Source organism: Manis javanica, chromosome 3 (genome assembly GCF_040802235.1).
Source record: "Manis javanica isolate MJ-LG chromosome 3, MJ_LKY, whole genome shotgun sequence".
NCBI lineage: Eukaryota > Metazoa > Chordata > Mammalia > Pholidota > Manidae > Manis > Manis javanica.
In genome coordinates, this window is record NC_133158.1 from 202,190,276 (window position 1) to 202,214,997 (window position 24,722).

Below are 24,722 nucleotides of genomic sequence, written 5' to 3' on the forward strand. Positions count from 1 at the left end.
ATACATATCACACATATAAACATACACATACATTTGTGACAGAATGCTACTATGCCTGCCCCAGTTCAGAGTCTGGCACTTCGGCCTGATCCTCCTGAAGGCTGATGCTGTCACCTCCCTGCCTGAAACTCTTCTGTGGATCCCATTCCAGGCAGCCCTCAGCATGGACAGCACCGAGGCCCTCCAAGTCCTGCCTCACACTTCTGATCAAGCTATACACAGTGCTGGTGATCTTTTGTAGCTGTTTCCCTGGCTTCTTTACCCATAAAGTCCTAGGCACTCTGGCCTGGGCTCCTGTAGTACCTTGGGCCAGCCTTTCACGGAGCACACAGCCTAGAAATGCTAGTCTTCTTCTCCCAAGTCAGAATCTCTCATCAATTCCTGTACCCACGGTGCACCATCCCTGGTGAACAGAGTGCTTAACATTTAAATTACTTTGCTCATTCGTCTGTTTTCCTAGTTCTGATACTTAGTTTCACTTTTCACATATACTTTGAAATGTTCTTTATTGAGTTTAGAAGAGTGCTGGTGGTTATACAGACTTTACATCAGAACCTGCTCCTCCTAACTTCTTAACTATACCTTTCTCTGTAAACCAAACTGCAGCCCATAACCTTGGGAAATGATTATAGATACAAACTGAATTTAAAAATAACTAACTAACTATCTATCACTGGTATTTTCCTTTTGAAAAGGCAAACAGCCAAAGTCTGTTAGAGGAGGTCATCCAGAGAATATGACCACTAGTTGACCAAAATTGGGGACTCCTTGTTTTCTCCCACCATTCCCACCTGGGACTGTTCCCAGGATGCAGCCCTGACAGAAGGTGGTGCTGAGACATGTGGACTGTGTGGGTGACCGAACCCAGCCAGGGCCTCTGTATAAACTTTAAGATTCTGAGGGGTGATGCAGAGATCTATTTGTTTTGTGGCCACTCAAGACAAGCCCGATATTGTTTCCTTCCTTGTAAACCTGCCCCTCTTTCTTTGTCTCTCCCTGGCCTCCATTTATGGGGGCTGGTTTCATATTTCACCTGGGAAACTCACAAGGTTGTGAGCCACCGAAGGCCAACTTTAGAGCCTCTTCCAGAGCAAAGGAATTTTCAGAAAAAACAATGCCTTTGAGATATACTTTTTAAAAATAAAGCAAAGCAAAGAAGGGAGGGGGGATAAGTCAGGAAACAGATACAATCTGAGTTTTAAAAATACAATTTTGCCTTTAGCTTGAGAGTGCTGTCATTCAGGGGATTCCATGGGATTTCTTGCCTGCAGAAGACCCCATCACCTTTACTGTATTAGAAAACTTTTTGAATACCCCAGCAATGGCTGCATCTAAAGGAAACAGGCGGTTGCCCTCCATAAGTAATAGTGGATGTGACCAAGAGAATACATCCCTTGCCAGATAGTTATGCATAGCTGAAGGGCTTTCAAATCTAATGTTGATTATTCAGTTAAAGACCAACATACAAAATCACAAATATCTGCTCCCTTCCTGGTAAGCTTTCAACCAAAAGTCTTTCTAGGGAAGTATGTAAAGGTGCTAACAGCACATTGATAAATTAAGGGGGTAAACTAGGAAAACTGGGGAAATAATGCCATTTACTCATAGAAATGCTTTTACTGGAGAATTAGATTATGTTTAATACCAGTATTCAAGTTGACATTTTATTTCCATCATAATTTTTAAGTATAATCCAATGCTTAAAAAGCTGTCCCTTTTTTTCTTTTCAGACAAACTTAAAGCTACAAAGATCCCTTTCCTATAACTGAACTTATTGATCCAATGAAGGTATAGTCAATACTGAAATATACAGCAACTTCTTAAAAGTAGGGCAGAAATAGAGAAAGTTCTGAAGTCTTCTCTAAGTATTTCAGCTATTGCCGATGGAAGGTGCTTCTATGGAACAAGCATCACTGGTTAGTGTAATACTGGTCCAAGTCATCTTCATTCCTTATTTCTGGAGTAGAAAACTGTATGGGTTTGCAGGGTAAATCACCTACTAAGACTTTGGTCCTACAATGAGAAAATTGTTCATAAAAGCTACGCAGGCCAATACCACACAAGCATACAAAGTCCATGATAAAGCTCTTCGGGAGTAAAAAAAAAAAAGCATTAAACACAAGAAATAATGTCTTCTTTTATCAGTTTAAAAGTGGGAATAACTTATTTGATCAAACCTTGTTTAAAATAGATTATCATGTCAGACTTCCTCTATAAATAGGCAAATTGCTAAAGGGTTTTAATGTCACATGGAAGAAGTTTTTGGCAAGGTTATGTTTAAACCATACCGTTGATCTTTGGATAAACCAACAAATAATTTCAAAACATGGAAAACAGATATTGTCCTTGAGTTATCAAGGCTCTACAAAGTTCCTTTCAAATTATCCACAAGCATATTAAATAGCCACACAAGTAAAAACCAAATTCAGGTTTCCAATACAAATTCTAAAACGTTACCTGGCAAAAGCTGCAACTCCCTATGGCAGCTTGTCAGGTAATCAGTCTTAAATTACTCTGGGTTCCTCTGCAATGGCTACCTCGACCTTGAGCCTTTCACTTTCTCTGTGACTGAGAGCCCAGGTCAGAAGAAGTGAAAGCCAACAACCTCTTACTTAGCAGGGCATTGTGTCGCTTCAGGTATACTATTATGTCTCCTTGCTTTTCAACAATTTCTTCCAGGCTTGAAACAGTCCTGCAAGGAATCAAAATATCAGTGGGTTGCACACACTCACCCATACACATTGGTCTCTTTGCAAATGGGTCCCTACCAGCTCTCAGGACAGTATATTGTATTTGCTACTTTATCCTAGGTGTCAGAAGCCAAGACAATATTCCAAAATGAGACTCTGTCATTAGACTTGGCTTTACACAGCTGAATGAAGCAAAACAAACATAATTTTAAAGGTATGTATGGTCTCCAAGCATTAGAATGGTTTCTAGATTTCCAGGGAAAAAGAATTTTCTTTCTCTAATCTTTTACTCCCCACCCAAAGCTTACCTGAATCCAGTCTCTGACTTAATATTGCTGGGGTAAGTATAGATTTTTTCTTCTTCAAGTATATCAGGCTGTGGTTTGGCTTTATTAAATTTTCGTATTTTCACTAAAATAATAAAAATCATTATTGTCAGGCTGACTAATAATGAAAAATTTTCTATTTCCACTCATTCAAATTACAGTAACTGGCTCTTCTTTTCAAATACGTTAATATGCAAAAAAAATGCTTTATAAAGTGAGTAAGCAGGTCCTTTACTGATGTCCTCAAGAAATTGAAAGTCTACCACATGCCAGGCCTGTACTAAGCATGGCAAAGGCAGAGGTTATCGTTATCACTGACAATAACAGCCATTGTTTTTGTGCATTTTTCTTTTTTGTGCTTAAAACACACTAGGCACAAGTGAACTGTTTTACAAGAATTGCTTCGTTTGGTTCTCAGAACCACCCCATGCCCTGGGGGCCCTTAGTATTCCTATTTTCTACAGTTGCATAAACAGAAGCCCAGGGAAGTTAGACAAGTAGCCAGGTTCTAACAGAAGCATGACTTCAAAGCCTCCACTGCTGACACTACCCTATAAAAAGGGCTACTAGTCCAGGGATAACAGATGATAAGCCTACATTCCATGACAGAGAACAGTGAAAAATGACCCTAAATCAGAGCCCCACTCTAGGGGCTGTGGCAGCCCTGGAAAGCTCTTACTCAGCAGCAGTGGGATGGGAGGCATGTTGAGAGAGGAGGGAGAGGGCAGGGTTAGGGTCCAGCATTAAGGGACATGCAGGATTTAACGGAGGAGGGTGCTGTAGTGCAGGAAGGGCCTGAACAAACACTTAGATCTTGAGAGGGTGGGGGGTGGCACACACAAGGGGTGAGGCATGGGAGGTGGGCCATCGCACTTAGATTTTGTCCCATGAGCGAGCAGCAGTCATCAAAAGGGTCTCACCATCATCCCTCAAGAGCAAGGACAGGTAGGGGCCAGTTCATGGAGAGCCTTTTGCACCAAACTAAGATTTCAGTTTCTTCCTTAGGCCGTTAGAAAACTGAAGAGGGAAGTTGTTGATGATTCAAGTTTCTTGTGAACATGATGTCTTGGCACAAGCAAGGATGTGAAGGAGAGGACAGAAGGTAGGAGAGGTGGTGAGCCTACTGGAATGATGCATGCAAGACGGGGTGCGCATGTGGCTACAGCGATGCAAACGAAGAGGCAGACTGGGGAGGCAGGCAGGCCAGGCCCGACCAGGGACTGCCGGAGGGGGAGGAAGGTGGAAGGAAGAGGCAGGGATGACCCTAGGTTTCCAATTCACAGGCAGACTGGCACTGCGCTGCCAGCTGAGATAGGGGTGGAAGGATAGCATGGAGGAAAATTTTGTAGAAGGAGAAAGATGCTCAGATCAATTCTGATCTTGTTTGCGTACCGTGGAACACCCAGATGGCAGTGTCAGAGCAGATGACCGCTCCTTCGGGGACTGCCCACTACTGTACAGACGGTAACTGAATACGTAGAATAAAGAAGGATGAGGGCTGGTGAGGGAATGCTGGGACCCACCAATGTTAGAGGTAGTGAGAACGTGCTGAAAGGGAACGGGAATCAGAATACAAGGAGTGTGAGAATAAGGAAGGAGCACCAAGTGCTCCCGGCCAGGAAGGTGAACACATGCAGAGGATCTGGGGAACTTGGTGTTTTGGGGATAAGTAGTATTATGGACTAAACTGTCTTCCCCCAAATTTATACTGTGATGTTGAAGCCCTAATCCCCAGTGTGACCATCGCTGGAGATGGGGCCTTTAATGAAGTAATCAAAGCTAAATGAAGTAATAAGGGCGGGGCCCTGATTGGCTGGAGGAGACCCCAGGGACACTGGCAGAGGGTGGCCACCTACAGGCCAAGAAGGAAGGCCTCGGGAGAAACCAAACCTGGTGCTGCCTTCATTTTGTACTTTTAGCCTCTGAACTATGCAAAATAAATTTGGGTTTTTCTGGTCTGAGATTTTGTTAAAGACTTCCAGCAAGTTAACATTAAGTGGGCAGAAGGTAGAAAAGCTGAAGTAATGGAGGCTGCTGCTCTCTCTCAATTTCTCAGGCCTGACAACTGAGCAAAGCAGAGTAATCTGCATCTCTGGACAACAGCTATCATACTGGGGCCCTGCCCATCTGAATGACAACTCTGCGACCTGGCTAGAAAGCGCAGTCTCCACCAGATGCTGCAAGGGCGGACAGCCAGGACTGAGCCAGGTCTCAACCAAGGCAGTGACTGACGACCCAACTCAGTGTGAACATTACAGGTGCAACTCCGAAGGAGTCTGAATGCTCAGCGTGTGGGTGAGGGAGGGAAATGGGTTGAACCCAGGCACAAAATTTTTTAAAAGTTCCACATATACTTCCTTCCTTTCTTATACAAACTTTTGAAAATAAAATCCACATATCATGTAATTCACCCATTTAAAGTGTACAATTCAGGGGTTCAGTATATTCAAAAGGTTGTGCAACCATCTCTACAATCAGTTCTAGACATTTTTATCACCCTAAAAAGAAACCCACTATACCCAGTATGTGTACATTAGCAATCATTTTCCATTTGGCCCCTGTACCAAGGTCTAGGCAGTCACTAATCTTTTTCTATAGATGTGCCTGTTCTGGGCATTTCATATACATGGAGTCATACAGTACACAGTCCTTTTAGGTCTGGCTTCTTCTCCTTAACATAATGTTTTCAAGTCCCATCCATGTAGCTTGGGTTAGTACTTAATTCCATGCATTCATTTCTTTCTGTGGATAAATAATATTTCCAAGTATGTATATAGAAAATTTTGTTTATCTATTCATCCATTCATCCTAACATCATTGAAAGCGGTTGTCTCCACTTTCAAGCCTATGATAAATAATGCTGCTGTGACCTTCTGGGGCCACGTTTTTGTGTAGATGTTTACATGCCTTCATTTCTCTTGGATGTACACACAGAAGTGCAATTGCTGAGTTAAATGGCAGCCCTACATTTAAGCACTGGTGGAGCTGCCAGACTCCACATGATTCTAATGTGCATGTTCAGCTGAGAGGGAGGCAGAAGAAGCCTAAGAAAAGAGGTCAAAGAAGAAGGTGAGAAGGTTGGAGATTTGCAGAGGGTTCATCAGAGAACCAGCAAGAGGCAGGCGGTATGAGGGCAGAGAACAAAGGATATGTAACTGGGAGCCCTTGACTCTGGGGTGCAGCAAGGAAGTGTGAAGCCTTATGGCTTCAAATGGCACAGCACAAAACCTGAGATGCCACACCTCCTGGGTCGCAGGAAACTGACAGACCCTGGGGCTCCACCACCACAGGCCAGGCAGGAAGGTAGGAAACCAGGAAAGTGAGGGCGCAGTCCAGTGAGGAAGGCATTTCAAGGAGGGTGTGATCAGCTGGGTCAAATATCATCAAGTAAGATTAAGGCTGAGAATGAATATGTCTATGAGGGTTGCCAAAGAATCTGAGTTGTTTATGTCCCTATCTTACATCCCCAATGGTATCTTCCACATAGGAATGCCTAAATAAACAAAGAAACTCATAGCAAGTATGTTTCTTGACTTAGGGGACAGGCGATAACACCTACACGAAAAGAAAGTAAAAGAGGCAGAAATAAAGGACATACACAGCCTGACAATATAAAAATGTCCATCTCTCAGATTCCTCTTTGCAGTGTTAAAAAGTAAATTAAATTGAATGCACTCAGCATTTTTTAGATCACAGGTAAGGCAATGACACCAGTACAAACCATGTAAACAAGAATCTCTTTCCATCATAAGCCAAGGAAAGCACAGAAGCCAGAACATCAAAATACTAAACACATAGATTGACCTGTTCATATACATTTTCTTTGATCCTCCACTGCACCCCTTACAACTTCAAGGCTGTTTTACCAGCTGCTGGAAAGCTAATAACTGAGTGGCATTTGTTGACTCGTTTGCTTATTTTTAAGGAACAGAGAAAGCTAATAAAATGTATTATCTCAAAACTGTTTTAAGTTTTATTTACCTAGTTTTCCCTACAGAGGTAGTCAAGCAAATTAGTGCTCATTAAGAGTTCATCTTGTTTTCAGGAGATTAACTACTTATGATGTAAATAAATCAAGTTTAGGTTAGGATTAGCATATCAAAGAATCATGTCCTAAAGAGTTATTATCAACGTTATCAAACCTAGCTATCCTTTTAGTATAGAAAAGCAAGAAAAATGCATATATGAGGGAATCAACCTCAAATTTTTTTTGACATTGAACAAAAGCAATATTTGTCCCTAGAAGCTACTCCCTAACCTTATCCTGTTGGAACCTACAGTATATTTAAAGAAATATGCCAAGTTTAAAAAGTAAGCCTATTATTGAGGAAGTGGTGGCAATACACTCATATTTGAACCTTCTAAAGAAACTCAATATTTGCAGAAACCCTACACTATGTAAATGTATAATTATGATCATTATAAACCTCTCCTATGTAAATCATGTATTTATTTTGCAAGTCTGAATGACCAATTATCAGTTTTTCTTAAAACAGGGAGCATAGTGGAGATTTTAAAAGACAACATTTAATGGTGTATTTTATTCAGATTAAAAATTAAAAATTAATGTAAATAGACATGAAACACGCTTCTAAGTCTCTGACTATAGACCAAAGCAACTCTTTAATTAGAAAGACAATGGATTAAAATAAATGGTATATGCTAAAGGAACATTCTTTTTGTCCAAGTTTAAGTGTCATGTAACTAATGTATTTGTGCCTAACTGTAATAATTAGTTCCTCTCATTGTTCTTGGAACATCAGCTTCCTCTGCCACCTTTGAAATGGTCTCAGGTTTCTGCCTTTTTAACATTGCCTGTCTTATTTACAGGATCATTAATTCTAAATGCCACAGCCAGTCATAAAAAATAAAATAAATCTTAGAGAAATAAATGTTGGCCTACATTTTTAACAGTATTAATTTCCCCTTATTTCTATGATAGCAGTCACGTGATTGCTGGAGTACTGTGGTCACCTCCTATGTCACACAGCATTCCACAGGTATTACAGAAAATACTTCCCTGAAGGCTTGCACCCTTGTAGTAAATAAAAATTGTAGAGAAGGATATTATAAAATAACATGGTAACTGAATTCTATGCTTAGATCTCAACTATTAACTCCATTTACAGCACTTGACAGACATATCATTTGATCTTAATTAACAAGACAGTTCGATGTTGATTTCTATGAGTCACTTTAGTAATGAGCTGTTTCCTATACACTGAAAAATTAAGTTTCTAGGATGTTAAATGGGTTGTATATCTTTTTTTTAGAGTAAGGTACAAATGTAATCCTCTACCTAATTTAGCCAATTGCTAGCTGCTAACAACAGAAAAGTTGAAGAAAGCTGATTAAGAATATGACATCATATACATGTACAAACTAGTCACTCCATTCATTCTAAATATTCCAGACTTCAAGGAGACACATAAAAAAAAATTAGTAAATTAAACACAAGCTAAGACCTATGTGACTTCCTCCTTCATAACTAAACAAATTATCTCTTTTGAATGAATAGATAAGGTATTTTATTGCAATTACTGTTGCTCAATGTCACAAAGTGAGCTACTATCACGAACAGATTGTATTACATGTCAATACTGCAGCAGGAATGAAATCTAGATTTCTCAAGGGCTTGAATTTCTTTCTGTTCAAGTATCCTTAGGTCTACTTACCACACTAACATTTCTGAGGCTTAATTTTCCCATGTAGTGCTAGGAGAGAGAAACAGAAGACAGACCAACCCTCAGACAGCTCTGAATTTAGAGAGAAGTGGGTTCTTAAATGGTTTATCCCAAAGCAAGTTTGAGCTAAATGCAGTTATGCATGCTTTGTTTATTTACTTACATACTTATTTTGTATTTTGTTATTTTTAATTTTAAATGGTAGACTTAACATTTCAGTTGTCTTTGGGAAAGCAAAAGTTGGGTCTTTTTGATTTGTGTTTTTATTTTTGATGAAAAGCCTTAACTTTTGTTGACAAAAATTTGTTGATGACACAAATTTAGAAATGTGACTCACTGCTATCTTCTTGGTAGTTTGCAATTAGAGAAGTCTGGATGTGGTCAAGCAACGATGGATAAATAGGTGCTGAATAGCTCTCAGCAACAAAGAAAATCTTCCCTGCTTCAAAGGACCATGGGCCACGCTTTCCATTATCAGGTGTCGCGACCCTTCAGGGACCAAAGCAACACGCCCAAGGTCTTGATTCTTCTCTAGGCTTTATTGTCTAATCTCTCACGGCGGTTACAGCAGTTGTCGGGAAGCTCCTCTCCCTCCCAGCGGGCTCCCTTATATTCAGTGACCCAACCAATCCGGGACAGTATCATGCATGACCTTTAAGAGGATAGGTGTCACGCGCCACTCTAAGCGGGCAGCACGAGCTGTGCACGGGTACGGAAGTCTGCTGGGCCAATCCCCAACAGGGAAGAGGGGAAAGGGTGGTGAGCAGGAAATGGGCGCCATCTTCTCCAGCTGGTGATGAGGCTAAAATACCAGGTCTTAGAACTACCACTGGGCAAGGGAGCTGCGGTGGATCAGACCCGGGACCGAGCCCTGGCCAGGGGCCCGGCCCTCACAATCAGGGATAGAAGAGGCAGTTAAAGGTCTTTTACCAAAACAGCCTTGTGTTATTCTTACCTGAATAAATGAGCTGACAGATCAGCGAACAGACCAGCTCCAAGGCCAGGATGGCCAGAATGAGGTCCAGATACAGTCTGCTGGGCTCCGGGAAGGAGTGCTGCACACACAGTGTGAGGAGCAGCGCCGTGTTGCCTGAAGGAGAGACATGTCAGCTAGCGCCCGTGGTCATGCGCCCAGGTGGTGCTCTGGCGGCACCCCGCACCTGCAACCATCCTCCCAAGTACCTGGCTGCACAGCTCCAGGCAGCACACCCGGAGGGCACGCACGCACCCACACCCACTTACACTTAGCAGTGGAGGAAGCTAATGGAGAAAAACCAAAACACTGCTAATCTTTTTTGGAAAAAGAGAAAACACATCGAAGAGTTAATGGTGCCTTATAATACAAATATTTAAGGATCTGGACTTTAAAAACTAAGGAATGACTTTTTCCTTTACAAAATTAACAATGACATTCTTTTGGGTCCCATGTGCATTTAAAAAATTATGCAGTCTTTAGAAATTTGCATTACCCCAGTTCTTAAGTTTTCAGAGGCACCCATGAACCTCGTGGCCCATCCTGATCCCATGGAACTCTTAGGGTTAAGCGTGCTTCCATGAGCCATGCCACCTGGTTGAAAATCTAGGACATGCTGCTAACTTTGGGTAAATGACCTAACACTTCTGCTCCTCCACTTCCTCCTCTGAAAAATGGGGGGTCACATTATTGCTCACAGGGCAGTTCTGAGTGCATCTGTGAAAATATTGAGCTGGTACCCGACCTTTAAGTATTCAGTAAATATGAGCTACCCCCTGCTCAGCATACCGTCTTTATCATTGAAGACCACTTAACCTTGTTCTGCCCTTTTATTCTGAAGAATGTCCAAGAAAAGTTTGGGGCAGAAAGGATTCCTATAGTGTCCTTAGAATTTCCTAAAACTAACAGATTTATTGAAGTCTGATCAGTGTTGGTGGTGTAGGGGTGCTTGCTGACTTTTCTTCTATTTCATGGTACAAGGGGATGACCGTGAGCCAAACAGCCATGCTTAGTGAACCACCAGAAGTCTCTACAGGACGCGATGTTCTCCCAGGCCCTAACTGTCCTGTGGCTAACAAAGTCAATGCATTAGCATGTTGACAGACTGCTGACTTTGTACATTCGTTTTGTGAACATGTACCTTTTGCAACATTTAGGGGAAAGAAACTAGGAAAAGAGCTCTGCACCGAAAGTGAACAGTTTTCCAAGGAGCTCTGATGTGCTGAGCGATGCCCGCATCTCCAGGCCAGGGGCCACGAGGCCTGCTGTGGACCAGGTCCACCACATGGGGAGACCATGGTCAACAACACTCCCCTGGGTGGCACATGCTGTGGAGACCCTAAAAGCACTCTGGGCAAGCCCTGCCCAGCAGTTGGAGTTCAGACTCATAGCATCTGGTCTGGGTTCCTGAGGCAGCTTCCCCATTAGCTGTGCTCTAACCAAATCCACCTGTGTGGGTAAAATTGCAATATTTCCAGAATTACCTGGGCGACTGAGGGCTTATCTGGATCAGAGGCTGGGGGTTGGATTCCCTCACTTCTGCCGCAGCAGGAGAATGACAGAGATGGGCCAACTGCTTGTAAGCAACAAATGGGTTTTAAACTTTATTGCTCCCTTTGACTGATTTTGGTTTCAAAGGTGTTTTGCCCCAGGGTTTCCCCCCTGGAGTTACATCTGGTGGTAGTCGGCAGGAATTCTAAACCTGAAATTTGTCTACATGGGTGCCACCCTTGGGCAGGCTGCCCCTAGAGATGGTGGGGAGATGCCCATAACTCCCTCTGCGGATAGTGGGGAGGCCCCAGTGGCTGTAGCGGCAGAGGGTGCAGCTTCACCCAGGAGCCCCCTATCTGTGGGGCTTCCAATTTGGGAATGCCTAGTAGGGAATTGGTCTCTAGGGTAAAGTATCTCCTAGAGGGATGGGGCCTTCCCCAGAATTGGGAAAGTGTGGAGACACCAGAAGCTACAGAATTATCCCTTTGTAAGATAGAAGACTGCTTAGAGGCCTGGACGGGCCATGCAGCAGCTGGCATTATAGGGTCTCAAGAAGGAAAAGAGGGCTATTGAGGAGAAAGAAAGGGTGATCAAGGAGAGAGAGAGAGAGGGACTTCGGCAGAGAGACACACTTCGGCATCGCTTCACTTGGAGGAGCTGGGCAATGACCTATGGGAAGCCCTTATGGAAGCGAGACAGTTATTGAGAAAAAGGGTTGTACTTCTGGAAGATTCCTTAGCAGAGGTGAGAGGGGAGGTGACAAGAGAGGCTGCATTGCAGGAGGCCGTGGGGGATGGGGAGGAAAGAGCAGTGCCTTCAGCCCTGGAGATGGTAGAGAAGCCGGGAGGGAGATTAGGCGGTGGGGCCAAGGGCCGATCTGCTGCCGAGGCCACCACCCAAGGCACCAGCCTCTCTTGTATTAAAGGCCCGCCCTGCTGTAATTAAAAAAATAAAAATGAAACAACCACAGGCTCCTCAGGGGAAGAAGCTGCTGCCTCCCCAGGTTGTAGAACACTCCATGCTCTGTCCGTATACCCAGAATGAGCTGGTGGACATGAGCATCCGATATAGGCAGAGGCCATCGGAACCTCTGCCTACACAGCTTTTACGTCTCTAGGATACGGGGGTAGAAGACACTGTTATGTCGGGTTCAGAAAGGAGTAGACTGGCTTCCCTGATGACACCCTTCCCTCCAGCAGCAGTTGCAAAGTGCCTGTCATGCCTCAGGGAATCAAACATTTCTGGATTGGCTGACAGCTGGATCAGGGCAGTTTGGCCTAATCAGGGTGATTTACTACATTTACCCACTAAGTGGAAAAATGTATATAGAGCTCCAACAGGTATTGCGGGAATTGGGCTTAAAAAATATCATCTATAATATGGACCCCCAGGTCCCCAGTGAGGAGTTGTTCACTATAGGAATGAGAAATCTGGTGCTGAATAGAGCTCCCACATGTATGTCTCACTAGGGGCCCCTAGTGATTATTCTTGCCCCCCACATAGGGCAACCAATAAGCGAGGCTACTCGTACTTTAGCAGATTCGGAGGAGGTTGAAACAATAAGGGCATGGAAGTAAGTGTGGACTACAACTGAAAGGAGAGGTGCGTAGGGCCCCGTGAAGGTCTGGACCCAGATGGGTTGATTTGATAAAGGCTGGGGTAGTGAAAGAAAAACTTGATGGGCAGCCCAATAAGATCTTGTTAGAACTGTGACACCAATTAAAGCCAGAGCAGCAGTTCCAACCGCTGAGGTCCAGGACACAGAAACTAGAGTCAGAGCCCCATGTCCAGCCTGTGTCCCTGCAAGACTTCATGGGGGACAGTATTCAGTATTCGCCTGGGCCCGCACCCCCACAGGAGGATGATTGGTCATTGTAGTTAGACTGAGGGGGTGGGTCAAGGTCCCCACCTTGGGGGATGTGGTGGGGACTGGAGGCCACATGTAGAATTAGCAATTCATTGGTCCCCTGTGAATGTACAACGTGTCCTGATGCTGGTGGAGACAGGGCCTGAGTGTTCTCTAATTTGTGGCAACCCTGAGCATTTCCCAGAACTCCTGCTGTGATAGATGGCTATTGGGGTAAGGCAATTAGAGAGAAGAAAGCCCAAATCCAATTGGGATAAGGCATTCACCCCCAAAGGAATGTACTGTGTACATTTTTCCCACCCCTGAATATATTTGGGGGGTAGATATCCTGCAGGGCCTGTGGTTACAGACCACTGCAGGTGAGTCCAGACTAAGGGTACATGTGGTAAAGGTGGTTCTGAGGAGACATGCTAAGCACCCACCTGTAGCTCTGCCTGTACCACTGTCATAATAATTTGGTTTTACAGAATCTCTGGCTATTAGAGGCATGTGCCATGTGGCCCCTCCTCCAAGCAAGTTCCCTGGTGGACTTAGGACACCACGGCAGGCCCCTGCCCCAGCCTCTTTGCTCCACTGTGCACACCTACTGGGCCGAGCCTGCAAGTAGTTGGCGTTCTGGGTAGGCACTGAAAGCACCTGGGCCCCCTGAGGAATGTGGGGCAGGTGGAGACTAAGGGTGCATAGGACCCAATCTCTCTGACCTGGAGTAGAGAAAATGTAAATTTCTGACCAGGATACTTGCCTGGCCTAACATCGCCCATTGTGTACATAAGGAGCCTGCTTTGCATATCTATGGGCAGCAGGGTATTTATCAGGGACAAAGGGGCTGGTCAGTCAAGAGAGTATGGGCTCAAGGGAGAGGTGGAGAAGACATCCATTCTCTCCTCCCCAGCCTCCCCATTCCTGGCATGTAATTGGTTGGTGGTCTGCCAGTCACTACAGAGACCCACCCACAGGGGTGGGAAGAGTAGAACGGAGAGAGGACAAAAGAGAGTGGAGGAGAGCGGTAGAAGAGCTAAGTAGAGAGCTTAGGGGGCCCACAGAGCAGGAGACAGAGGATGCACAGCCCCAGTGCCAGCTAAGCAGAAGCAGCAGGGAGACCAAGCCACTAGTGGGAGGCAGGCTGGGGAGCAGAACCTATAGCCAGCCTGGGGAATGCTTTCAAGCCAGCCATGTGTACACAGCCCGGGGACAGCAGTAAGAATAAACGTGGTATTATCTCCTTTTAAGCCCCCAACTTGCTCATCTTTATTAGGTCTCTGAGAATTCATAGTGAACTTGCCCGGAGAACCAGAGCAACACCTGGGGTCCGAGAATTCCTATTGGGACCTGTCTTTATTCCTTCCAAAAATCCATACTCGAGGGAAGTTCCCTCAAGCTGCACTTGACATGGCCTCAGTCTCTGCACCACCCTTTCAGGCCCCAGAGAAGAACTTCTCTGGGACCTCCTGACAGGTTGAAAATTACTGCTTCTCAGTGAAAAGCTGAGTTTTCATTTCAGTGAAAGAAAAACAACAGCTAAATATGCAACTTGCCATGTAACTAATAATATCTGATAGATATATTTGCACATCTAAGGAAGAACAGATAAAGCAGATTAATATTTTCCATTTATTTGGAAGGAAAGTGAAGCCCCTTCTCCCATCTCCACAAAACAAAACAAAATGAATTTATTTTTCTATTTTCGGATTACTTTAAGCTGATTATTTTTAAGAAACAGCAGATACAGGAAAAGCTCTGCATACCAAGCTTATCCTTTGTCAAGAGGCAATCACGTGTTCAAGGGAAATCTCCACCTGCAAAGAGTGTTCCCTCCTCTCTGTACCCGGATGGAGTCTCTTACATCTCCAGAACTTTTTAGCAGTGGAGAAGGTAGGGATGTAAATCTGTATAACCTTACCCTTGTTTACTCAGCTTTGCCTGGTAACCTCCCAAAACTGCTCTATTCCCCCACATCTTTCTTTTGTCTTTAGCTGGAGATGCTATTTAAGGCGGTGGCTTAGGCTACTTCAGGGTGTTTTTCTGGGTAGTTTTTTAACTGGGTAAAAAACACTCGGCTTCCCCGTGTATCTCCCATGTGTATATGTTACTAAACTTCTGTTGGTGTTTTTCCTGCTAATCTGGCTTCTGTTATAGGGGAAGTCTCAGTCAAGAACCTGAAAGGGGAGAGGGAATTTTCTCTTCTTCCCCTACACTAACAAACATTAAAACTGTATGTATCATAAGAAAAGTATCATGAATTTTAGTGGCCGAAACACACGTGCTCTCACAAAAATATATATTTGAGCATTAAGTCAAACTTCATGTTTCCTTTCTGCTGTCATTTTTGCCACTCAACAAATCACGGACAAGCTGATCAAGACAAGTAGGCTTACCAGCGGAGTGCGCCATCAGCGCTAGTCTTTTGAGATGCCGTGTTGATCGGTAGATTGTGGTATAGCCGTGGTTTCTCACTTTGCTGTGGTGATACTGGATGTAGCGTTCAAGAAAGACGTGCAGAATCCACAGAACAACTTTTCCAAGGATTATGACTGTCTGAACTTTCAGGGGGTTGGTATAGTTTCCCGGGCACTTGTCCTCAGTTGGATTAGGGTAAGAACAAAGCACACCTGTTAAAAATGCTAAAATCACAAACACAACCTGGGGGAAAGGAAAGCAGTGGGGTTAATATTCGTTATTTGGATTTAAGAAACAATAACCACAATCCCAGCACATATTCTTGCACCTTTGCCATCCTATTTATATAAAACGTTTTTGTTTGAAAAAAATCGCATTTTTTGAGTTTAAAAACATATTTTGTGCATCTTGACCAGCTTTTTAAACAGAAAATGTAGTGCAAAATCTACAGAAAATTTGGAAAACAGATACAATCATAAGCAAAAAAATAAAAATCACCCCAGATCCAATCTAACAGAGGTAAGTACTTAATGTTAAATGCAGTTTCCTACCTGCTTCTGTTTTATAGAAAAGAGTAAAAATAATTAGTTTAGCACCTGAAAGGTAATAATAAAAATCATTTTAAGGCTTATTCCTAGTTTCAGTTTTAAGAGAACAAGAGTAACTATTCAATTATATTAACAAAATGTAAAGCATTGGTGCCAAATTACAAGCAAACAAACATTCTCATATTGCTGATTGGTCTGGGAATTGCCGTTGAAAAATAATTTGGAAATATTTTGACCTAGACATCCTACCTGAAGGACTCTATTCCTCACAAGTAAGCACCTGTACCTACGGTATATGATCATGTCTATTTACTACAGCATTCTCTGTATTTACAAAGAACTGAAATTGCTGAAGTATATGTCTCTATCCACAGCAAAATGCTTGATTAAATGTATACCCCCCATATAATAGAATATTATTTGTCTATAACTTAATTAACTAAATCTCTGTGTATTAGTTTGGCTAGTATCTATAAGTGTCTGTCTATATTAAGATTAAAAGAAATAAATTGTAGAGTAGTAGTTCAAAGTGTGGTTTTCAAAACCAGCGGCAGTCAGCAGCGGCCTGGGCACTTCTTAGAAATGCAAATTCTCAGGCCCCACCCAGACCAGCTCCAAGTCTCTGGGGATATGGCTAAGCAACCTGGGGTTTGACAAGCCTGCCAGAGTCTGATGTATGCAGGGTGAGAAATTCTGCTGCATAGTAATAAATACATATTATCCAATTCTGGGGGGAAACACAGAGGAATCCTTTTTATATGTATAAATCGTTCTTTACCTATTGGTATGAACTTCACAAAAGGCACTGAAAGATATACAACAAACTTTATTAACTCAGGGAGAAGGGCTGAAACAGAGAAAATGAAAGGTTATAATTTTCTTTGTACATTTCACTAGTATTTTACTTGTTACAGTTAGAAATATTCTATAATTTAAAAAATCAAAGAAAAATTTTTAATGCTTTGATTAGCATCCATCACCAAGTATCCAAAAGGGGACAATCTTAGCATATAGTAAATCTATTTACAAAATAATATCATTTGCCAAAGTGATTAGTCACAGCAGCAATTTGCTATTGAAACTCAACAGGCATCTGACCATTAAGCAGAAAGTTGAAAAGTCAACACATTCCCTATAACATACTGGACACTGAACCCAACAGATCCATTTTACATAAAGTGGCACATAAAGATATTAATCTGTGTGTGTATCAAAGGCAGGCAATTAAGTATAAAAAGGATTTTTAAAGTGATGTGTGTTTGGTGTATATACATAAAAAGTATGTCATATAAATTAAAGAGTATGTTATGCAAAATGTAAAAGGAAATTAGAAAACAGGCCATGAACGGGACCAGGAGTTCTCTGCATGTGGTGGCACCAGGAAGGAAGTGTCAGTCGATGACCCATCAGGAAGTCACGGCAGAACCATGACACACTTACTAGAGCTACACCAGGAGCGTGGATGCATCGCTCTCAATGCAGGCCGCTGAGTTCCAGTCTCCCACACTGTCTCACTGGAGCAGCAGCTGAGCATGACTGTTGATTCGATATTTAAATATTGCAATACAATCGCCTCCTTAGCATTAGCTAATATCTCTATCACACCACAAAATTATTTCCTTTTTGTGATGGCTACAATTAGACATCTACTCTCTCAGCAATGCTGAAGTTTATAATACATATAATTGACTATAATCACAATGCTGTGCGTTAGCTCTCCAGGATTTCTTTACCTACTAGCTGCAACAAACCTATTTTTAAAAATCCCCAGATATTTATAATTTTATTATCATACAAAACATGGGACAACAATGTGCGTATTGTTCAGCTGCAGCATGATTTCTCTATTTAACAATGTTTTCTAAGTGTTGATAAATTGATAAATTTCTGCGTCAGCATATATAGACTTATCTAACCTACATCTTTTTTTTAAGAAACTGAAAAAGTAATACATACATATGGTAAACAAACAAATAAAAATCAAATACCACAAAAGGCAAACAGTAAATATGCCAGGTGTCCCTTCCACTGAGGCTCTCAGTCCTCACCTCAGCGGCTAGTGTTAAAGGGTCTTCTGAAGTTGCAGAGTTAAACAGATGGACATACAAAGTGTCCTCTGAATGGTGGCCACAGTCTCTAGATATTACAGACAATATTACTAACATCAACCATATCTGACACATAAGCAAAGATGTCTACAGTAAATTCTTTGAAGCAGAGAGATGAATTAAAAAGTACATTTTAAATGTCTGCAGATGTAGCCAAATTCCCCTCTGAAGAGCTTACATATTTCTTAAGAACATTACCTCTGGATGGATCACCTCCACCCAGCTAACTTACATGTATTAACAGGAGAAGATTTGCTATGATGACCGTAGGAAGAGGGTGGAAACTGGGTCTAAAATGCGCATGTAACAAGTAATGTGGGAGATGCTGAAGGTCCAGAAGGGGGTCATCCTCAGTACTTTGGGTGAGATCCAAGGAACACTGGGGTACAGAAAAACGGAAGCTATAATCAACGCTTTTTGGATCATGTTTCCAAGACAAATCTGCTAAACTATAAGCTTTAAAAACAATTACTTAAGTCAAAGGCAAAAAAAAACACAGTCCCTACCTAAAGCCAATTAAAAAATACATGTATCATCAATCTCTTAGTAACTACTATCTAGAACTTGGTGAAAACAGGTATTAAAATGGGTACAGGAAATCTTAATTCAATCATCTGCAAGTGAGGTAATATGTATATATTGAGATTAAAGAAACAATTTTCTCTAAACCCTCAAATCTTAAATATTGATTTACTTAATACTATTTATATTACTGATGAAACAATTATATATGGTTACAATTCTCAAACTACATGTTGGTGTTCTACGAAATTCTGGAAAGTTGGTGGAAGCTTTATTAGCCATTTAGCTATGACAGAAATATTTTAGAGTACTAACTGAAACAGATCACCCTCATAGACCCTTGAGGAGACTTCAGTTTATAGATACCAGGTTCTCAGTGAAACCAGCCAGTAGCAATGTCACTGAAGTAGCCGACAAAGGTTGAGCTGAAACCTGAAAATTTGGCTGCTCTTGTCTAAAAGCACTGACTTGACAGCAACAGTACTTCTGGTCTGTAGTGAACATGACAATCTCACAATCTCAGACTCTTAACAAAAACTATTACATAGAAGATGCTCTGCCCTAGGTAAGAGAATATAAAACACAGTCCCTGTCCAAGAGATTACATTTTCGTTGTAGAGGTTAGGGATAAAGGCATGCAGGATGAAACTGCAATACCAGCAAATATGATACAACCTAGTGCATGAATACTACAGGGAAGTCAGTAATAAATCATCAGGTGCACAGCACAGATGACGCAGCCGACTTAGGTTAGCTAGCTGCCCTAGAGCGAAATGGAAGAGATTCCATAGGGAAAAGGGAAGCCTGAGAATTGGATTTGGAGACAGAGAAAAAGGGCTCTTAACTCCGGCAGGGCTCAACAGTGGGACAGTGGGGCAGATGGTGTACGGGATGGCTGCTGGGCACTGGGGTTGCAAGGATAAAAACAGCAATCTGGGGCAGGACTTTACTTTGGATGGCCTTCTTGACTCCCTGTCTCAGACATTCATTGCTGCTCTGCAATTCTTTTTAATTCAATGCCTAAATCGCTTCCTGTTTAGTCTGCCATAATTTATGGTGTGATTCTGATTATGTCTACTCTCTTCAAGACCCTTCTGCCTCTAGCTCTGTCAGCAGATGACTCAGCCTCCAGTCTATGTGGCATTAACGTCTGTGCATCCTCCCAGGCCCAGCGGGGGCAATTCCCACAGGTAGCCTTCCTGGGTGCCCAAGCTTGCAGATCACGCGGGCCTCAGTGCCTTCCAAGCACTTTGTGCTCAATCCCTCTATCATACTATTCTGTGAGGACCTTACTTATGTTTTTCCAGTAGACTTCGTGAGACCCACTAACTCACCACCCCCTATGTGTCTTTGTAATCCTAGTGCCCAGAAGTGCTCAGGGTCAGCACCCAGCAACCATACGATGAACGAAGGAGTGTTCCAGACCTCTCCTTGCAGTGTTCCCTACCAAGGTTACAGTATCATCGAAGACCGGAGTAACCAGGAGAGACTATAAGGCCTGTGGGGAGAATCAACTCTGACCACGCTATGGAGCAGGTGCTGTGGTTAAGGGCAGGCTCCTAAGTAAACTGCCTGGGGTCAAATATAAGTTCCACTGCCTCCTAGCTGTGCCTCAGTTTCCTCACCTTAAAAGGAGAATAAAAAGCAGCTGCTCCATAGCTCTGCTGGGCCGTTTAAATGGTTACACATACAAGCACTGCAGCACTGCGTGGCACAGAAGCAGTCCATGCGTATCTGCCTCTCTTATCTCTACCTCTTGTTTTCCCTTGCTCCCCACAAAGTAGTACACAGTTCTAACTCCTAACTCTGTTTATTTCTCTCTATTCTATTTCAGCCCAGGCCCTCATTTCTCATGGCCTCTCCTAGTGCCTTTCAGTCTCCAGACCTTAGCAGCTTCTTTGACTGCCGTCAAAGGTCTTCCAAAACTAACATTCACGTTTCTCTCCCCAAAACCTTGGGTACCTCCCGATTACACTCAGGACAAAAAAGTCCAAAGCCATAGTCTGGCTTCTGCCATGCAACCCATGTCCAAAGCCCTCTCAGGTTTTGCCTCGCACCACCTCCTCCTACCGCATGCTATGAGTTGTCCCCATCTCTCTGGAAACCCTTCCACTCCAGTGCCCGTACTTATCCTTCCCCACCTGCCAAATGCTTGCCTCTCCTCTGATGCCTCAACACTGCTCCACTGCCCTTTGCACCTGACACTAGTTTTCTTCTCTACAAGTTTGACTTGAGTTCATTTTACACCTTCCATGTGTCTTTTTAACCTTTTGAACATATTGAGAACAGTTGTAATAATTTTTAATGTCCTTGTTTGCTATTTCTATCATATCATTTCTGAATCAGTTTCAGTTGACTCATTACACGTCATATTTTCCTACCTCTTTGCATGCCTGATAATGTTTTCGACTTCACTGAGATGTAACTGACATAGAGCATTGTGTAAGTTGAAGGTGTACCACTAGTTGATCTGGTATACCTATATATTGTGAAATGATGAACACCATAGCATTAGCTGACACGTACATCATGTCATGTCACCTACATGATATCACACCTACATCACATCTGGGATTGGATGCCAGACTTGGGAAAACTTAACCTCTTTGGGTCCTGGACATTTTTACATTCCTATACATATTCTTGGGATTTGTTCTGGGATACAGTGAAGTCACTTGGAAATGGCTTGATCTTTTTGGTATTGCTTTTAAGACTCATTTGGTGGGCCCATAGCCATGTATAGTCAAAGGTTAATTACTCCACTTGAAACCCTGTGAATTATGAGGTTTCCAGTCTGGTTGTGGAATAGGCACCATTCCTGGCCCTGCATGAGCACCAAGTACTGTTCTTCCAATCCTTTCAAGTGGTTCTTTTCCTAAAATCCTAAGGGATTTTCCTCCAGGCATACACGGAGCGACGCTCTGCTAAATTCCTAAGAGGACTGCACCTTCTCAGAGTTCTCCCTCTGTGCAGCTCTCTCTTCTCAAGGTACTCTGTCCTGTAAACTCCAGCTGCCTCAATCTCCCCAGACTCTCAGCTCCATCTCCTCAATCAGGGCATCTGCTGAGCTTCGCTGGGGTCTCCTTTCCTGGGCCACAGCCTGCAAACTCTGTGAGGTGGTGAGCTGGGGCACTTATACGACTCACTTCATTGCTTCCCCTTCTCTGAGATCATCGTCCTTCATTGCCTGATGTTCAATATCTCACATAGGGCTGTTGCATATATTAGATACAGCTTTTTGGTTATTTCAGGCAGAAAGACAAATCCAGTCCCTGTGACTCCATGTTGACTGGGAACAGACGTTCCTACTGCACTCTTACACACCTCTGTTATAAATCCCAACACGAAGCACAACATATCAGAGCTGCTGGAATAGTGTGCCTTGTAAGGACTATGTACCTTTACCACCTAATACATAGCAGGTGCTCAATGTGTGTGGGGGGTGAAAACCTGTCTGCCCAACTTCTTGAACACTTGAAACCTGGGAATTAAATCAAAGCTAGCATTGAAACCTTAACTGTGGGACAACAGTCTACTTTATTTAGCCCCCATTACTTTCCTTTCACACACCTCTTCTTAGCCTAAGTGACCTGAAATGCCCACAAATATCCTCATTTTTTTCTAGAATCCAACTCACCTTTCAAGGTCCAACCAAGACTTAAGTTCTCTACAAACTAGTACTGCCAAGTGTTTTCTTTCTACTTCAAAACTCCTATAAAATATACTGCCCCCTAATATTAATTTGGAATATTTTTTATGCTAGATTATATTATTTCCTTTTTTTATGTGTCTTTTTGTTTCTCCTGTCTACACTGAAGGGGTTGGAAGTATAATACGGCTTTTTCTCTATGTCATTTATTAGGTCTTCAGTAAATACAATGTATTTGGTGGCTATATCAAATATATTGTCTGATGGATAATATAGGAAAATGTGGTATAACCATAGGAACACCTTGTCATTCTTTGTAACTCACCATCTGCAGATGAAAGGTAAAAGGTAGACCACTCCTGAACCCAATTTCTTTACTTCCACTGTTAACAACTATACTGCTCCCTGCAGAAGGTCTCTGTTGTTTTGCCCACCTGATATCTCTTCCCTCTTCTTTTGTAACAAGACCCAGTGTCTACCTCTACAGTAAGACTCCACAGGGACACCTTCAATACTCTGCACCCTCCTTCACCCCGGGGTGGTCACAGAACCGGAGAGGGCGGAGCCAATCCAAGTCTTCCTGGCTTAGATCCCTTGAGCTATCCTTGTTTGGTCCTTTCAGAGGTCTAGGTGTTCACCCACCCTATATCCTTTCAAATAAATCCCTGTTTTCCTTAAATGGGCCAGAGTTGATCTCAAAGCTTGCAAACAATGAACCCTAACTAAAAAGCCTTTGCCTCTGTGAACTCACTGAAGCGTCTGGGCCCGTGAAATGCACTATAAATGTTAGCTTTTCACTGAATGGTAGAAATCATGTCCACAAAATACTAAAAGCAGGCAATTTGCTCACACCTTAAGTTATTTACCTATGTAACCGTTGCTGAAACATTAATCTCCAATTGTTTGGTGAAACAGATTTCTAGGATTGTATTCACCCTGAAGCTAAAAGAATGCTGGGGGCGGCTTAGCACCAACCACGAAGCATTCACTGCACACATTTTTCTAAGTCTCATTTTCCTCTTAGGTGTTCATTTGTCCCATACATTCTCAGCTCATAAACTTCACCCTTAAAAACTCAGGAACAATGAATGAATTTTTCTTTAAAAATATATGTCTCAAATCTACTTGTAGGTCTTAAAGTTAGTTTCGCATTTTCTTAACTTAAAAAAATTGAAATTTTTAGTCTTGTCATTAGAAAGTGCTGGTCTTTATTTAACCACGATAGTTTAACTATGGTCTCCTTTTGCAGAAGAACTTAAGCTCTTGTAGGGCCGATGGTGTTTCATGTGTCTTGCCTCATGCACCTCATTCAGTGATAGGACAACAGTAATACTGGTTTTGATTAGTCCAAATTAGTGCTTTAGTGTAACTGTCAACTTTGCATTTCTCAAAACTTTATTATGCGCCAGTGAGGCAACCCAGTTAATTCTAGGCACAAATACATGTTCTCCCTAAAAATGTTTTAATATACTTAATTAAAAACTTTTGCAATTATCCTATTACTCCATGCTATATATACATCGTACAGTAGGCCACTGGTTTCCCAGAAATCTGATAGTGATCCACTAATACGGATAATTAAACATCCTTTCATGCTGACATTCAAAACATCATGACAGTGCTTTTCTCCAGTGTGGGTGATGGCAGTGACAGGTCCGGTCTGGGGACTGGAAACGGGCCTGTATGTTGCCGCCCCTCCAGGACCTCAGCCCTCCAGAGCCCTGGCAGGGGTGCAATGTGGAAGACCGCAGGCCCCCGGGGAGCCGGCCGCAACAGGGGACCATAAGAAGGCCGGGGAGCCTTTGCACCCCCGGGGTCAGCCACGACAGGGGACCCAAGAGGAGGGCGGTGAGCCCGCGTCCCCTGGGTGTAAGCCAGGACACGGGACCCACGAGGAGGTAGGTGCGCCCTGCAACCCCGGGCCGTCGGTGCAGACCGGCGCCAGGAAAAGCCGCGGGCGCAGGCTGGGGGCCGAAAGAGCCTCACGGGAAGTTCCCCGTTCCGGGGCCGACGACGCGCGCTGCTCGCAGGCCGGGCGCCCACAGCCCGCATCCTGTCGGGCCTCCAGCAGGGAAACTTGCCGGCACCCAGGACCTGCTCCCCTAGCCCCGAGCGCCTGGACGCACTACAGCGAGAACAGCTTTCCCGCAGTCTCCGCCCAGCCACCCGGCACAGGAAGCGAGCTTCCAGGACGGCCGCCCGCACTTCCGCGAACTCACATCCTCCATCCGGGCCCCCGCCGCCATCGCCTGACGCCCGAGGCCGAAGCCCCGCCAGACGGGCTTCTGCACCTGCGCCGGACGCGGACGGCACCGGAAGACCGCCGCCTCTGGAGACGGCCGCCCCGCGCCCAGACACACACGCTCCAGGACCCGCACATGCTCCGCCTCCGGCCCCGCCTCAGACACACCCTCTTAGGCCACCTGCCCCGCCTCCTGTCGCCAGGCCCCGCCTCCGAGCTCCCGAT

General features: G+C 43.5%; 1 protein-coding gene across 2 annotated transcripts; it reads right to left on the reverse strand.

The window, feature by feature from the left end:
* Nucleotides 1-1,611: 1,611 nt before the first annotated feature.
* On the reverse strand, nt 1,612-24,640 carry TMEM192 (transmembrane protein 192). 2 transcript variants are annotated; one of them, XR_005063010.2, is made up of 7 exons: nt 24,475-24,640; nt 18,317-18,463; nt 15,407-15,671; nt 9,656-9,790; nt 2,999-3,101; nt 2,458-2,692; nt 1,612-2,013 (listed from the first exon to the last, which is right to left on the reverse strand). XR_005063010.2 is itself a non-coding variant. In XM_017654398.3 (6 exons), exons 1-6 carry the CDS (start codon nt 24,499-24,501, stop codon nt 2,554-2,556), a joined length of 816 nt encoding a protein of 271 aa, XP_017509887.2. In that variant the 5' UTR covers nt 24,502-24,640; the 3' UTR covers nt 1,612-2,553. The 2 variants fall into 2 exon arrangements, 1 of the variants encoding a protein (XP_017509887.2); XM_017654398.3 differs by having other exon boundaries at nt 1,612-2,692.
* Nucleotides 24,641-24,722: the final 82 nt, after the last annotated feature.

Bases quoted from the DNA above. Each gene is read 5' to 3' on its own strand.
- TMEM192 (XM_017654398.3), bottom strand. From the start codon at position 24,501: ATGGCGGCGGGGGCCCGGATGGAGGAT. The intron at 18,464-24,474 runs GTGAGTTCGCGG...TCTGTACCCCAG, and splicing joins CGGGGGCCCGGATGGAGGAT to TGTTCCTTGGATCTCACCCA. The intron at 3,102-9,655 runs GTAAGAATAACA...TTATTATTTTAG, and splicing joins CTGTCAGCTCATTTATTCAG to TGAAAATACGAAAATTTAAT.